This window comes from Rhipicephalus microplus, chromosome 9 (genome assembly GCF_043290135.1).
Source record: "Rhipicephalus microplus isolate Deutch F79 chromosome 9, USDA_Rmic, whole genome shotgun sequence".
Lineage (NCBI taxonomy): Eukaryota > Metazoa > Arthropoda > Arachnida > Ixodida > Ixodidae > Rhipicephalus > Rhipicephalus microplus.
In genome coordinates, this window is record NC_134708.1 from 10,354,400 (window position 1) to 10,371,602 (window position 17,203).

The following is a 17,203-nucleotide window of genomic DNA, read 5'->3' on the forward strand; positions in this document are numbered from 1 at the left end:
CAAGCCGAAAGCCTATGACAGACTATGACAGCCTTTGTACCGACACCCGCCATTGTCGTAATGTAGCAGCCAAAGGGGCCACCGATCTTGCACAGATCCTCATTTGAAGAACAAGAGACCTGGCTGGAAATGGACAACCAAGTGGCCGCCTTGAACCAGTGGGATTCTGAAGAAAAGTTGCACCGCGTCTACTTCTATCTGGAAGACGTGGCGAGGACCTTGTATGAAAATCGGGAGTCTGCACTGTGATCCTGGCATCTTTTTCGCGGCGCTTTCCTGGAAACTTTCACAAGCGCCGCTCGCAAAGAAAGAGCCACTGCTTTGCTTGAGATCTGGGTGCAGCTACCGAACGAAAGTGTCACCATCTTCCCAAAAGAGATGACGAAACTGTTTCGGCACGCTGATCCTACCATGGCTGAAGACAAAAAGCTCCGCTTCCTCATGTGTGGCGTGAAGCAAGAGTTGTTTACGGGACATGTTCGCAACCCGCCCAAGACGGTTGAAGAATTCCTCACCGAGGCCTCTACAATCGAGAAGGCTCTTGAGATGCGCACAAGGCCGTATGACCGTCGCTCTTCAATTGCCTATTGCGCCGAAGCCCATGGCCTCAGCACGGACGATCTGCGTGAGACCATCCGACAGATCGTGCGGGACGAGCTACGGAACCTGTTGCTTTCGTTGCAGCCCCAAGTAGATTCGATTGCCGACGCCATGCGTGAAGAAGATCGGCAATCACTTGGAATGTCAGAAGCTCCATAGCCTCAGCCGTAAGCAAGGAGCTACACTGCTGCAGCCCGACGGTACGCTCCCCTACGCAACCCGACGCTACGCCCCCGATGATGTTGAAAAAAGGAACCGGAACGGAGCAACTAGAACGCGTGACACCGAGAGGAAAGAAGAGAAAGCCGAGGACACGAAGCTCGCGAGGCACGGCAAGACAGATAGTTCGCCGCGAACGCAGAATAATGTCGCATTTTCTCTGACGGTTCGGGAGCCAGTCGTTTCGTAATAGTGGGTGTGCGCCACGAACAATAGCTGAACAAGAAGAAAAAGAAGAAGGAGAACAAGGATTGGCCGAGTAAAAGGTGAATCAAACATCGCAGTCGTCGCTTTCGAATATTCTCAGAACAACAACCACACCGTGGTCCTTTTGTGATTGCTCGTCATTCCGACATGACAGAGGAAGCAGTATGCACACCAAAATTGAATAATAATGCATTGTACCACCCAAACAATACATGTGCTTTTCATCGGCTAACCAGCACCAGATAGAAAAAAAAGGAGGGGTGGAGGCGAGAAGAGGTTAATGCAGTAGTGGGCTGTAAGCGGAGAGAAGTGGGCAAAAGTATTTCTGCCACGTCACGTAGGGGGCTGCTTACTGCCCGCACTTGAACCTTTGAGGAAGGCCAGGAAGTGGATGCCGTGGGCAACGGAGACCAGAGTGAGTTCATTGCCGTCTCTATGAGGTAGGACCACTACTGGCTTTCGGTTCGTTTTACTAGCGAACAAACATGCGCTGTAGTGAAAACAGAGTTTGTGTGCTAGTCTTTTTCGTCTCAGCATCGCTCGCCTCGCCTCATGCGCACCGGCCAAGGGGCAGTAATGAGGGGGCGAGGGGGGGGGGGGGAGCAGTGGTTCTGACATTAGATTGATCGAAGAGTTTTAATCGAGTATTACGATTACGCGAAGCACCAATATCACTTACGATTATTCGATTAACCGAGCCCATTTCATCGAATAATCGTTACCGATTTTACAATGGCTACAGAAGGTAGAAATGAGTCATGTGCCTCCATCACACAGATCGCCGGGCGGCCGTATTGGTTCATCAATGGCATGTGCCCTATAGAGACATCACATCCTTTCACCACACGACAGAAACCTGTATTTTTGCTCTTGCTCTCTCCCTCTTTTCTCAGTGTAATTGCGTATCTTCGTATGCCGAAAAGAATAAATAAAAAAATAAATAAATAAATAAATAAATAGACAACTCCAGAATGGCACGTAGCGCTAGGCAAATGGCCACGAGCGCGCTTCGCTGTATTATTTTCGACGGATAGGAGGAAGAGGATACAACTTTATTTGAAAAAAAAAAATCAAAGTATATGTGCTTGGGCCCCTAGACGTCCGGGAGCCCCCTGGCCGACATCTCTAGGCAGGCCCGGTGCACCAGCCACAACTGGTCGTCCGAGCCAGTGACCTGAAGAGCGGCCTCCCACGAGGAAAGGGAAGGGTTAGGGATAGGGTCTACCGCGGATAAGCGCATAGGTCGAAACAACTGCGTTCTCGTATATTATTCTGCTACGTGTGAAATTTATCGATAATGAACGCATCACTCCCGCATTCTGGACTCCGATACTGAACTGCGCTGACGGAAGCTGCATGTTATCAAATCAGTCATTTAAATACTTTTAAGTAGCCACGGTGCCATGACTGGTTTTTGAATTATAAATGTCATTTATCTTTCACTCTGTTGAACAGCTTCTTGTCTGAGAATGGCCTCGCGAGTGCCTGCTGTTGCCGCACTGCTGTGCCTATTGAGCTACGTGAAAAGTCTGGAGATAGACAAGAGCGACGGAGGCTACAAGGACTTGCTGATTTCGATCAACAAGGATGTGCCCTACAACGAGACCATCGTCGAGAACGTCAAGGTATTTACCATAATGGAAATATTTATACATATGTTTTCGCGAAACGAAGTACTTAAATGATGTTCTAATTTCTTAGAGACACGAGAAAATTTGCAGGGTCCCCCGCCTCAGCATACAGCCCTGTTCATTTTCTTAGGATTAGATGTACTGAAGCTACCACGCACCCCATTAGGATGTTTCCAGCAAATAGCATCGTCTTGCAATTGGTCCAGGGTCGGAGGCATGTTAAATGTCTTGCACCTCAACACGTTTCGCACTGCCTTCGAGGTCGGTACACCCTTCACCAAACAGTGATGTGCTGTAATGACATCACGTACATGATATGATGTCCCACACACTTCCTGATCAGCGCCGTCACGATGACGTTAAATGGTCACGTCATATGGCGCTATGATCGCGAGATGATCTTTTTTTTGCATCACTTGTGTTGACACCGCCAACGCTTATGACGACGTGGAACGCCAGTGATTTTTATTATTCGTTCAGGTACACCTCATCGACAGGCAAGATACTTTGGTTCATTCAATTTATGACTAGGGGGTGCATACGTTAATCGTTGTCCTTTCCGCAACTAAAGTGAATGAAGTGATGAAAACTTATCTAGCTGAAAGCATACTTGCTCATGCCCATGCAATATGATAACCTATCAATCTGGCATTCTAATCTTTCTTTACATTGTCAATATTGCGAGCGCACGCCAATTTTCGACGTATGCACTCTTCTGTACCTGCTTAGAAATGAAGAAACGTGTCTGATAGTTGAAGATTGGTATATGATTGATTGATATGTGGGGTTTAACGTCTCAAAACTATCATATGATTATGAGAGACGCCGTAGTGAAAAGCTCTGGAAATGTCGACCACCTGGGGTTCTTTAACGTGCACCCAAATCGGAGCACACGGGCTTACAACGTTTCCACTTCCATCGGAAATGCAGCCGCCGCAGACGGGATTCTATCCCGCAGCCTACGGGTCAGCAGCCGAGTACCTTAGCCACTATAGACCACCGCGGCGGGGCGAAGATTGGTATATCAATAATAGTATTGGTAGCGCATGCGTAAGCCAACCGTCGATTAACTTGCACAAATATGAAATCAAATGCCTTAATAGTCGTGTTTAACGTAGATCTCCACACATGCCAGATTGACATGTTCGCATGTTGTATCGGCATGCGCAGATAAGTTTCTATGCCTTCTTTCTTTTCGTCTTTGAGTGCGTCTTCAATTGTTAGTAAGCGTCTGAGGCGTCCCGACTTCCTACTTGGGTACATGCTTGCGTGCCCTGTCTTCTCAGAAGGTAACATCTTATTTTCTGCCATATGCGTGGCATGCTGTGCAAGAGCTCACATGACCACAACAAGAAATGAGGGTACTGTGGGGCTGTGGCTGAGCTTGTTGTTGGTGCTGCGCCTAATGCGGATTAATTATAGTTCATCCTTTCGTAAGAAAGCTTTGAACCAGCGAATTGTTAAGAAATTCACACTGTGTAAGGCTTGGTGCAATCCTGCGCTTTCTCCACGCAATATTGAGTAGAACAGCGTCACCCTTCACAGTACTTTACCTAACATATATGGTCATTTTTCTGAAATAGTTTCGTAGATCTGTGTCAAAATACTTGATTTCCACGCCTCAGATGGTTACGATTTTGGCTAGACCCTCCGGCTTCTTTTTTTTTTTTGTTTAGCTTCCATCATGCTTTTTTTTTTTTTGAACGGAGGAGCTTTCAGAAGGCTTTACGCATATCGACAACTAATGCATTCGTCATACTAAACTGTTGTGCGAATTTGCGGTTGCGACAGTTATATCGTGTTCCACTCCCGATTCATGGTGGTTGTGATTGGGGTTAGAGGAAGGAAAAGACGCCTAATTTATGCATCCCTTAAGGGAGCACGGCGCACCGTGTTGTAGGGAGATGGGGGAGGGGGAACAAAGAGTAGGAAGGTAGAAGATAGGAATAGGAGCAATCAGTCAATAGAAGGGGGCAACTGCCATTTGCAGCAACAGCAGCCAATAGTGGGCGACTGTTACTGACTATGTGCTTGTGTCTGTGATGTGCTATCTTTCAATCTCCTCCATCTCGTTCTCATGGGTAGGGTAGCAAACTGCTTATACTGAACTGGCTAACCTCTTTAGCTTTCCTTTTCTACCATTTATTCTCTCTAGTTATCTCACACATAGCTCTTCTTTCCTGTCATTACAAACCAACCCTTAAGGAAAATGGTTGAACTAAATCTACTCGCATGCTTGCAGAGCCTGCTTAGGTCTTCGTCTCACTTCCTTCACCGTGCAACCAATGGCCTCGTGTACTTCAAGCACGTGACAATCAACTTCCCACACACGTGGCCAAAGAGAAGCAGTGCGCGCCGCTTGTCTTCGAGTTTGTTTGAGAAAAGTGACGTACGCATCGACCTCCCCGCAGAGTCACAAGAGCAGGAAAGGCCCTTCACGAAGCAGTGGAAGCTCTGTGGAAAGCCCGGAGAGTATATCAAAGTCACACCAACGTTTTTAGCTGAATTGAACGATCCAACAACCAAGACATTTGGAAATCCCGGTATGTATCAGCTGCCTAATTACCTTCTGGTTTAAGGTAAAGAAACCGACAGCCGTGTGTCTCGAAGTTTCAGAAGTGCTACGACGAACATTGCACACGGAAGAGCTCGCTTAGGATGAAGCGCATTAATTTTCTGGTGTTGAAAAGTAAGTCGCATCATCTATATGATGTTGCTGTTGGGCTACTTGATCACCTAAGGCATTTCTAGGAATGTTACACTAATAAAATAAACAGGTTGGTAAATATACTACAGATCGCATTCCCAATCATTTCTACAAATGACGGTTATCAACGAATGAGAAAGATGCGGAACATTCGTTGAAATAATAAACGGTGGTCAAAGGTCGTGTCCTACGCTTAAGAAATATGCTGCATTTGTAATGCAATGTGTTCCGCTAGTTTATGTAAAAAGCAATTCATACCTGTCTAATATGCTAATCATGCTGCTTCATCGGCTGCCTTGTTGTTGAGAATGTGGTACTGTTCCTGATGTAATGGGAGGATAAGTTTAATAGGCAAATCAGAGTTCTAACTATGGTAATGCATTGCCTTTATGCCTATGTTCAACGTTATTGAATATAGAAAGAAGCCCTTTTAATTTTCTGAGAGCGGAATCCTATCACTGAATACGATATGTTTTGGTACTGCTTTGTTATCTTCTGCGTTGTAGAAGATCTTTCCTCGTATTCACCGATATCTTGTTGTAATGCCCCTTGTTTGCTATTTTTCATTTCTTTAAGCATATCATAACTAATTCTAACAAGAATGCTCTAATTTTTGTCTAAGAAACTATATAACCTGGGCGTATAGTGTAATCAGCGAAAAAAAAACCATTTCACGGGTATACTTCGTGCATACAGCAAACGAATCTATCTATCTATCTATCTATCTATCTATCTATCTATCTATCTATCTATCTATCTATCTGTCTGTCTGTCTGTCTGTCTGTCTGTCTGTCTGTCTGTCTGTCTGTCTGTCTGTCTGTCTGTCTGTCTGTCTGTCTGTCTGTCTGTCTGTCCATCCGTCCGTCCGTCCGTCCGTCCGTCCACTTACGTCTGGGTGCTTTCTCGATCACCCTCTTATATGGCGTGAACCAAAATCAGTATGGGAGGGTATGATGTTTTGTCGAACATGGCATGCGGATCAAGACATGAATTAAGTCACAATCCCGTCACGTACGTCAAATTGTTTTCGCCACACAGTGACACATACCCGCGAGCGGTTATGTACCACTGGTATGCGGGTATGTGCCATAGCTGATTGACAGTTCATATCTACCCTGGAACGGCGAGAACAGACACGGGTTCTCTTAGCGTGTGAGCGGGACGAAAAGCTTGGCATTGACAGCGTTTACCTGACCCATGCAAAGAAAATTAACACCATCTTTCCAAAGGGAACCCTAATGGGCTGCGAAGCAGCAGCGTCGCACATGGGTGGTTTCATGGGTTGGACGACGCTAACACGGGTTCGGCGGTGAGCGCTGGAAGATTGGTTTGAAGCGATGGCGGAGTAGGTATTGTAGGTGACACGTACAAACTTGTTTGAACTAGGACTTCAACATTAAACCGGCTTTGCAGCGAAACTGGTTATCCGGTTATTCGATTCCTTGGTTGTTAGCTTTCGAAAACCATATAACCGGATTGGCCGGATGTTCGGATGGTAATTCGGCGAACAATACCGTGATATTCGAAAAATCGAATAATAGGATTTTCATTTTGTAATGCTACGATAAATATTCGTTTTTGTTGGATTCTAGCTTTTGTAGAAAACATTCCAACCATTCGTAAAAGTCTGATATGTGCTCTTGTTGACCTTCTCACATCGCTAATTTGTCTTAATGTGGGGGCATTACGTGAGCCACTTGTGATAATGCCTCTTGAAAGGCGGCTACGCATTCCCAAACATTCTGTTAATTATAAATATCCGCAGGGTGTGAAAGTGCATGCACCGTTGAGAAACCGGAAGTCTTTGCATGGGGCATCAGTGATTATGTCGGTAATTAATTAACGAGCTGCGCATGTTGTGTCGGCGCGTATCCTATAGCACTTAACTTTGAAAGAAACTCTTAGCGAGACTAAATATTTGTTTCCGAATATTTTAATAACCGGGTGTAGGTTCATTAAAACTGGATAAGCAGAATTTTCGTGTCTTTTAATTCAGATAACCAGATAGCCGGCTTTCAAGGCTGGATTCGATTTTTTCCGGTTTAACCGGATAGCCGGATTGGCGGATACTTGCAAGCCCTAGTTTGAACGCGGACGTTAAGTGCGCGTCAGATTCATTCCCCGTGAACCGATGAGTCGGTGGTGCAGCGAGTGGTGGTCGCGGCAGGTGTTGCGGGCGAACTGTCGAGGTGGCAGTTGCGGGTGCTGCAGCGAGTGTGCGGCCAGCAAGGGAGAGAGTGACGTCAGTGCGTACTGAGAGGAGATTGGCGCGTCAACGCGCAGCAGCAGCGTGACCTGCTAAACACCGCTTGGCATTGCGCCAACACCTGCGGTGCTCGGCCCGTTCGTATGGAGGGACAGCGTAAAACAGGCCAATCAAGGAGCTGCTTCGCATATAATAATAAATGTCAGGGTCTCAGCAGGAATGGAACAGCAGCAATCTGCGTCTCAATCAAGTATTCTACCACATTGTCACGCCAGGTCTCGGAATAGACCCTGATGTACCGAAAACGTCAATTGTGGTTGCAATGCTGGCTATCTTATTTTATAAACATTACACATGTACTCATATGATACAGCCGTGACGACGGGATAACTTCAACTTTATGAATTCGGTTGATTTACGCAGCAGTGTCCAGGCCTACTATCCTCACGAGCACTAGCACTTCATATAAGCTTATCGATTCTAGTTTTCTAATACTAATATTCATTTTGGCATGATTGCTCAAGTGCGAAGGACTGGTTATATAAACATCTACGGCTGTTCAACATGTATCTGTCTGTGCAATATTTGTACGTATATTTAGCGTCATTTCATAGCGTGCCACTTAATAAAAAAAATTACAGTACAGTCACCTTCCCTCCGCATGCTTCGCATAGCGTCGATTCCCAAGGTACGTGGGATCTGTGGATTTTTTTTGTTTTGCTTATAAAGCCATAATTTTTTATGGCATCTCGTTTTCAAACATTCAATCGTTTCTGAGACATGGAGACGCTCTGTAATTTATTCACGAGCGCACCTATCACCCAATCTCGCTATGTCGACATGTCTCAAGGCAGCACGTCGTTTCCATGTAACGTTTGAAAACGAACAGATGTCGACCTGTTCATGTAATTCTGAAAACTGACGCATTCCCGCAAAAGGGAAAATAATCTGGTTACACTCATGGCACATATACCTCGCTAATAATTCCTGCATAAATCCTTGGCATGATACTAAATACCACTGAAGTAAGTAGTCGTAGAATTTGATGAACCTAACTTTTTTCATGGTGCATTCTTACAGACATGGCTATTTTGCTCTTGCAGCGTACGTCTTTGTGCACGAATGGGCCCATTACCGGTACGGAGTCTTTGATGAACATGGCTGGCGGGATGACGAAAAGTACCCACTAACCTACTGCGAGGAGGATCCTGTAATACGCTCGGGACTTTTATCTGAGTTGCCCTATCAACTAAGTTTCTCCATATGTTGAAAAAATGTAGTTGATGTGCTAGTAGGGATCTCCGAATCAAATTGTCGTAACTGCAGTGTAGTTCATTCGTTGTTTGACTACCTATTATATGCTTTATTTTATATTCCGCCAAATATGTTGGCCTTCATCAGCAATCTTTTCTAACGTATACACTTTCATAGGTTCATAGTATTTTTCTTTTTGCGACACTACGATCATTGCAATACGTTTATGGCTGTAGTGACCATAATCGCAATGATCCGAGCTATAACTGCGCCACAATGCTTATATAATTGCGAATACACAGGTATATTCCACTTTGTTATGCTGCTCGAGTGTAAATTGCACAGTAATGGTGGTAACATGCAGACAGCTAGCGCTGAGAGCAGACTAGGGCGAAAGTGTCATTTCAAGTGTGAAATGATAATGCTGATAACAGCAAAAGCAACAAGACTGACGAAGCTATGATGACAACTGCAGCAGATCCAAAGAGTCTCATTGAAGTTACTCACAGAGAAGCTCCTCCCCATGTTCGTCCTTTAGCTAACACTCAGGTGCAGCACCGCATGATGTGTCTTCAGCGATCTGTTCTCTTTAGGTATCGGTGACGGCAGAAATCGTCCCCTGACGAATGTATTACAGAGGCGTTGCTTGTGCACACCTGAACAAAAGTTTATTTTATCTCCTTTGAAGAAAGAAGGAGCAGGGGCAAAAGGTCACAAGGGCCTGACAAAGGGCTTCCGCTCATGGTGAAACTAAGCCTCAGCAGCACGAATGACCTTACACATTACATCATGCACACACTCAGTTACACAGTTACAGAGTGATACTGGAAACAGGAAGTGAAGAGCAACCAGTAGTACATACTCGGTTAGAAGTTGGCCTTACAGGGGTGCGAAGTTATGATCGTGCTGGATCTACTGCAGGTATTATTAGGTGCGACGTATTCGGTCTGACTGGGGCAGCTGGCAGAAGCAGTCATGGTCGCCAAAACTAGCAGACGTTGGCAACTGAAGCACTGCATTATGCCTCCCACTCTGTCGACGTCAATTTTATTGAAACGCATTTACACTGAAGTCCCCAGATTTTTCTCTTTTGCCCAAGTACCAAGAACTTCCCCATTTCCCCGTCTATTTTCTTGCTTATTTGGCAGCTTTATAAATCCACATATATCAAAGTACATTAGCCACGCATCTTTTAGCGGATGCGGCGCGCCTTCTTCGTCCCGTCAGTGTCGTCCTTGGCGAACGGCGGACTCGTTTCGCAAGGTGCTGGCGAAGTTTCTGGTTGGAAAAATATGGCGGCCGAAGCCGAGCTTTAGCCAACGTGATTAGTCGATTTCGTTTCTATGGTTTTCGGCACATAAAAAAAAACAAAGGAAAATCTAGGAACCTTAGCTTACATGTACTAGTACATCAGGACAACTTCGAACCTTAAACTTGCAGTTAATCGATGTTCATGCCTTTCTAAATACTCTTATCTTCTGTTCACTCAGGTCACAGGGGTGACATTGGTCAAACTGAATGCGTGCTCGTCAAAGATTTCCTTCAACCCAACACTGGCCTCTGGAGATTCGTGCCCACTTAACGAAACTTCATGTATATTCCCCAAGGAGTGCATTATCCGTACCACAACAGAAAGGATAAATCCTGTCGAATCGTCAATCATGTTCATGCCATATGTCCCCAACGTGAGTGTCTTCTACTCTTTGACGCATGTCTATTTGGTCTTCAATTTTGTAGTTTCTCGAAAGAAGCAACGCCCCTAGACCCCAGATGTTGGAACTGCACTAAATATCGATAAAAATCAATTTAATTACTTAGAGAAAAGAGCGTTTTCATTATCGTGGAAGATTTCAGAAAAATGCTACTTCTTCTGTCCTCTGAAGACTAGTATTTTTGTGTTAATAGAAAAACTTGCGTCATTCCTGAGGTGATGTCAGAGCTGCCTTTGTAAGTCTTCGCACATACTGCATGTTGGAAAATCCAGTGTTGAATGAGTGAATGAATGAATGAAGAATGAATAAATCATTCAGCCAATCAATCAATGAATCAAATATTCGGTCGGTCAGCCAAAGGACTGACTGCTACAATCTCACTTTTGTTAGTTTCTTTTGTTGAAATAAACTACCTGTAACCATCCTTTGGACGGATTAAAAAAGCCCGTAGTCATTCCACTAACTATGCCACGTCTTTTCTTCCTATTTTTTTCTTTTCTCCTCTCTTTTTCTTTTTTTCATACTTTTTTAACGCTCTCAAGCAATGATGTGGTCGCTGAGAGAGTGCAAGAGGTTGAGCCCCCAGCCTTGGCGCGCAACTGTTGCTATGCGCCACTGTACCGTCACGTGATTACCGAGAGGAAGTGAGGGGGCGAGACCACAGCTTGCACTGTTGTAGGACACGGCCGGACGGACGCGAGTACGATACTTTAAAGGCTATCGCCTTAAAATGAGAAAACTAATACCCCTGTCACGCGGGCAACCGCGAACACCGTTTAGCTTCCTCGTCCTTACGACAAGAGAGATGCGGTCCGTGCCACACGGCAAACCTTACGCAAATGAAGGTAAACGGAGCATTTCACAAAGGACGTTCGACGATCTCCTTTTGCAGCGGAACGAGGTACTCTCGTTCCCAGTATCGGCAGGTCAGACAAAACTTTCGAGCTCTAAATGGCCGCAGTGACAACAATAAATGACTGACAATGCTGCCTCATTTTCACCTGCTTCGACGACTGCAGGAATGGGTAATGGGACTAACTAGGGACGCGCTCACGTGCGAAGGAAAGAAGGACTTTGGTACACGGGCTGCAAAATCAACAAGTCACCGAGCACAGCGCAATCGTAAACCAACATAGTGTTAGGCACAAAGTGGCCAGCGTCGCTGCCAGCATTGCTACAATTAGAGAATGTGTTTTCATTCGAAAAAAATTTTAATGCAATGTTGCATTCAGACGTACTTATCATAGTGTTATTGTAAAAACCGCATAACGAAGATTCACAAAAAAGCACCTATTGATAAATTTGGGACACTTCGGGGAAACTCAAACAGGGCTGGCTTAGCCCCCTCGCGGCAACTATTGCAACCTTGTCATTGCCGTGTGACACTGATACAACTCCATCTCCGTCGAACTACCTAGCGGAGCTTCACGTTGACGGAGTTCGGTGGTGGCCGTGTGACAGGGGTATAATGCGTGCCGTATCAGTCTTCAGCCGTGCATTCCGGCGTGTGATGTTGCACCTACAGCAAAGGATATTGGTAGGATTGTTCGACGAACGATAGAATTTGACTCTATAGACCCAACAAATATTGCAGGTAAGCCACTTCTGCGATTCCACTAACGGAGTACGCCGCCACGACCCACACGCTCCCAGCGAGCAGAATGCGATCTGCCAAGGAAGATCGACGTGGGAAGTCATCAGCGAGAACAAAGACTTCACTAAGTATCTATGGCTCTCTCGTCTAAACGTCTAGCTTATTCATTTCTAAACACATCACCGTTCAGCTGTAACGTTCTCTCGACAAACAACTGGTTCTGATAGGGCAGAAAGGCACCGTTGCGCACTTCTTTAGAAACTGTACACACGTGAAGCCACTGCTTTTCCATTTGACAGAGGCGCAGTCCCGGAGATTTCACGTCAATTCGAATTATATATGAAGTTTTTTTTTCTTTTTCTTCACCTGTTTTCCAGTACATTATAGATAAACAAGTAAAATTACTTGAGTGTTCCTTATCTTATCTAGAGACAAAGCGCATTGCTTAGCGAAAATAAATTTAAGAACGTAGGAAATTCTTAATTAAGAAAGTTTTTGCTGAAAAACTTCAAATAGCTCAGGTAGATTGATTTATTAATTTATATGTGGAGATTAAAGTCCCAAAAACCACCATGTGAATATGAGAGACGCCGTAATAGAGGGTTCCGGATATTCCGACCCCCTGGGGTTCTTTAACATGCACCGAAATCTGAGCTCATGGGCCTAAATCATCTTCGCCTCCATCAAAAACGGAGGCCTATTCCGCGACCTGCGGGTCAGCAGCCGAGTACCTAACGCGGCGGGGTTGTAAGCAAGAAAAAAATCAGTTGTGTAGGATAAAGTAGGGTAATTATTACCTTGGCGTGGGGTGTATTCCAAAAACTGGTTCGCAACACTGGTGCACCCGAGGGGGACTCGGGCTGTGGGCTAGAGAACTACACGAACCAGATTTTCCGGTCCGACCCCAGTCCGGCTCGAAAACGCCACTCTCCACCCCTCTCAGCCAGTTTTTCAAAGGTAAATCGGCCCAGCCCGGCCCCGCCCGTTTCAGCCAGTTATGTCTTCAGCACGCAGGAAGCACTGTCCGATGTTTGGTTCCTGTGAAAATAGCTGCCGAAAACACGATATTAGCTAGAGTGTTTTAGGGGCGAAGCTCCTTAGGGCATGGGCTGTGCGTCCCCTGTAGCCTGTATGTAGCCACCTCTAGTTTAGTTCTTGCAGTGTTCACTAGATGGCGGTACCGTCCCCTGTATGTAGCCACCTCTAGTTTAGTTCTTGCAGTGTTCACTAGATGGCGGTACCGTCTCCTGTATGTAGCCACCTCTCGTTTAGTTCTTGTAGTGTTTACTAGATGGTGGTACTTGTAGCTGATGATGAAAAGATGCAAGATGTTATAAACTAGAAAGCGGTACTTGTAGTTGATGAAAGACGCGAGATCTTATAATATAGGACTGATTTCACATATGGCGCGTGTCATTGGTTGAAGGCAATCGTTCGATTTAGTGCGGCGACGTACGCTAGGGGGAGCGATGTAATAAAATCGAGTGGGCAAAATGTACAGAGGATTCATGGTTTACCAGGTTTACCTCTGGAGCTTCGCCCACTCATCATCATTCACTTCGTGGATATGGCGGAATTTTTTTGGAACTTTTGTCAGTGTCCCAACTTTCACTCGCACTGTGCATAACTTTGGTTATTTAGACCCGTAACACTTTCACGAAACAACTTTAGAGCACTTTAAAATATGACCGGAGTTATAGGCGGCTGCCTCACGTACGTATTTCGAAGTACGACAACAAAATATAATACCCCCATAGAGTATGTAATTTATAAATATAGCCTACATAAATTTCGTACGAGCTGGGGCAGTTGAGTAGAATTGATAAGTCTTCTGCAAACTTGATTTAAGGCAGAGTTGTTCTAGCTGCTTATGGCAGGTAAACACCAGGCTTGACATACTTAGATAAACTAAAACTGTCGTGTGTACTACTCCCCAGGCAACTGTCCCCAGCGTTCACTACGTTTTCATGCTCAAACGAGGAGGTTCTTTGAACCATTCTTCTTTGAGTTGCCGCCACTGTACAGTGATCTGTGAAAGCGAGCCACCATATATCGCTCTGCTCCGAAGATATATATTGTCGACTTCGTGTGGGTGCTCGTCACTCGAAGACGTTTGTCGTCATAGAAATATACTGTAAAATACTAAAGATGTTTTGAAATAAAGTTGGAAGCGTAGATTAAACTATCGTGTGTGAGTGCATTGACCCTTATATAGCACGTTCCTACAACTTTTAAAACGTGTCTAAGAGAAGTGTTTAAAGTTTGAAGCAGTTCGAAAATGCGCGAAGAGTCCCTAACCTCGGCTCTACAATGATTTCGCAATTATGATAAAAGCCCAAGAAAGCTCTCGGCGTTCAAGAAATAATGCAACCAGGTAAAAAAGTACTTCAGGTGTGCTAAAAAACTTCATTTTAAAGCATTTTCAGTCAGATGAGTAGTCAGAGCGACTTGCCTTGGTGTGTAGTTAACCAGTTGTTTAACTGCAAAAACCACCAGAATGGTCAGCTTGAGCTTATACACAATCACATGACCATAAAGGGCTTAGAACTCGCGGATAAGTTACACAGATTTTTTACAAGTTTGGTAAAACGTATTTTAGTATTGCCAAAACCTAATTTCTATATGTCCGCGAAATGCACATACATCTTCTTTTTTGCGCCCACAACTTTAGATCAAATCTTTCAGGCTTTTATATCCTTAAAAATAGCAATGTGAGTGACATAAAGGGGTTACTGATAAGACCTATAACGTTTGTGTCTGACATTTTATCACCTGCACTTACTCACTTTCTTAACATTTGGACATGTGCTGGAATTTTTCCTCGAAAGATGCAGTGTGCGAAAGTTATCGTCATTTTCAGATCTTGTGAGATAAATCTATTCTCGAATTATCGGCCAGTATCTGTTCTCCCTATTGTATAAAAAAAATTAGAAAAAAACATTTTGAAGAAAAATTATGGTTTTCTGGGATAAAAACTCAATCATAACAACACAACACTTAAGCTTCTCTGAAGCAATGTTCATATAACTTGCCGTACTAACGCAAAAGTAGTTAATGTTGAACAGTTTTCTGAAAAAAAAAAGAATTTATGTTGGGTATGTTTGTTGACTACTCTATAATGTTCGACCACCTGAATCACCACACTTCATATACAGAACAAGAGCGTTTTGGATTTCGTGGCACTCCTCTTAGTTATGTTATCACTTGCGTATCTAACGCATAGAAAGCTATGCCTTGCCATCCTGTCAGAACAATCTAGACTGAAAGAAATAACTCATGAAGTACCGCAAGGTGGCATACTGAGGCTCATGCTATACAACATCTACGTCACTGATATGAAAAACAGCCCCGCCACGGTAGTCTAGTGGCTAAGGTTTTTTGGCTGCTGCTCCAGGTCGCGGGATGGAATCCCGGCTGCGGCGGCTGCATTTTCAATGGAGGCGAAAATGTTGTAGGCCCATGTGCGCAGATTTCAGTGCACGTTAAAGGAACCCAGGGGGTTGAATCTTTCGGAGCCCTCCGCTACAGCGTCTGTCACATTCTTATGGTGGTTACAGGACGTTAAGCCCCACATATCAATTTTTATAAGAAACAATTGTATTGACGCTAAGATTATAGTTTATGTAGAAGACACCTCCTTTTTGTAAGATTACGCGATATAAACACTACCTCGGTCATCTTTAATACTGCACTACAACCCTTGGCCGAAGGAAGCTGCGTTATTTCACTAAAACTGAATGCAGTAAAAACTAAGGTGGTCCTTCTCACGATACCATGATGACGTGGTTTTTCGAAAGGTTTCAGATCGGAGCTTGGATCTGATTGCATACACCTGCATCGAACGTCTAAACCTTGGGAGTTGTGTTTAATAATCTTCTTTGTTGGAATGATGATATCGCCCCACGTTTAGCAAAAGCCTGGGAGTTCTTTGTATACTTTACCACGTAGTGTTAAACTCGTGGTTTATAACAGCATATAACAGCAGATAACGTTTCGTCCCTTAGTATGGACTGAGACTAAAAATCCACTTTACGAAAGGGAAAGATGACAACCACTCAATTGTAGCATGCAGCCACAAGGAGATCCATACGGATTTCTCAGAAAGAAAAGACTCTTAGTTGCCGAAAAATTGGTCCTCGTCCAGAGTTCGAACCCGGGACCAATGCCTATCCGGGGTGGTCGCTCTGCCATTTGAGCTAACCAAGAAGCCAATAACCAAGAACTTGACAGCGCGAGGGTGAGTCCATCGACAAAAAAATATACCCCAATGCGTGTATATTTTTTTGCGACAAATAAAGATTTTCATTTGATTTGGTATGAACTCGAAGCACACGAACCCATGCATTGCACATAAGAAACATGTCCAATACGTGTGTCCATGTGCTTCGAGTTGTCGATGGATTCGCCGTCGTGCTTTCAATTGATAGCTTCCTCGTTAGCTCAATTGGCAGAGCGGCCGCCCCGGATAGGCATTGGTTCAGGGTTCGAACCCCGGAACAGGACGAATTTTTCGCCAACTAAGAGGCTTCTCTTTCCGTGAAATCCGTATGGATTTCCTTGTGGCTCCATGCTACAAATAGGGGGTAGTCTTCTTTCCCTTTCTTAACCCTTCCTCCACCTTGCGGGTTTCGGCAAAACTCACGTGCAAAAGTTCATTTACATTGGTTGACTGAGCTTCAGCAAAAAAGCAGTTCCCCACATAGCAAGTGCTCAATATCCCGCCCATGTTGGAGAGGTGTTTTCCACATTCAAGGTCAGCCCGCTTTCAAATTTCTTCTCGCTATAAAATGCCGAAAATTCTTCCGATGCAACAACCATACTTTGTTTCTTGTCGATATGCAACCTGAATATACCCAAAACTATCTGATATAACATTAAGGAGAGAGACAAATGGCTCATACGCTTTTCGCGCACGGCATATGGGATGAGCAGCCTGTCATACCGCGTGCCATCCTTACTCAATGAGTTCGAAGGAAATGGCATTTGCACAGAAAAGTACTCAAGATGTGCAGTCAAGTGGTATGTTCTTGAGCACTTGTCTTCAAATCATTAATGCGCGTTATGCTATTTCTA

General features: G+C 44.6%; 2 protein-coding genes across 4 annotated transcripts in view; both read left to right on the forward strand.

Moving 5' to 3' along the window:
• The first annotated feature begins 2,482 nt into the window (after window positions 1–2,482).
• On the forward strand, window positions 2,483–8,964 carry LOC119184933 (calcium-activated chloride channel regulator 2). The gene is made up of 3 exons (XM_075873113.1): window positions 2,483–2,651; window positions 4,900–5,200; window positions 8,674–8,964. Exons 1-3 carry the CDS (start codon window positions 2,496–2,498, stop codon window positions 8,838–8,840), a joined length of 624 nt encoding a protein of 207 aa, XP_075729228.1. The 5' UTR covers window positions 2,483–2,495; the 3' UTR covers window positions 8,841–8,964.
• A 1,253-nt stretch (window positions 8,965–10,217) lies between these two features.
• Window positions 10,218–17,203, forward strand: part of LOC142771528 (calcium-activated chloride channel regulator 4-like) — a 54,799-nt gene continuing 47,813 nt past the window's right edge. For 2 of the 3 annotated variants that reach the window (XM_075873114.1, XM_075873115.1), the window contains exons 1-2: window positions 10,219–10,509; window positions 12,131–12,258. In XM_075873114.1, coding sequence (XP_075729229.1) covers window positions 10,486–10,509; window positions 12,131–12,258 — 152 coding nt within the window. In that variant the 5' untranslated portion in view covers window positions 10,219–10,485. Of the gene's footprint in view, window positions 10,510–12,130; window positions 12,259–17,203 lie in introns of all 3 variants that reach the window. The other variant, XM_075873116.1, reaches the window with a different exon arrangement.

Coding starts and splice junctions, on each gene's coding strand:
- LOC119184933 (XM_075873113.1), top strand. CDS start 2,496: ATGGCCTCGCGAGTGCCTGCTGTTGCCGCACTGCTGTGCCTATTGAGC. Junction 2,652..4,899: donor CCATCGTCGAGAACGTCAAG/GTATTTACCATA, acceptor GCATGCTTGCAG/AGCCTGCTTAGGTCTTCGTC. Junction 5,201..8,673: donor CAAGACATTTGGAAATCCCG/GTATGTATCAGC, acceptor TTGCTCTTGCAG/CGTACGTCTTTGTGCACGAA.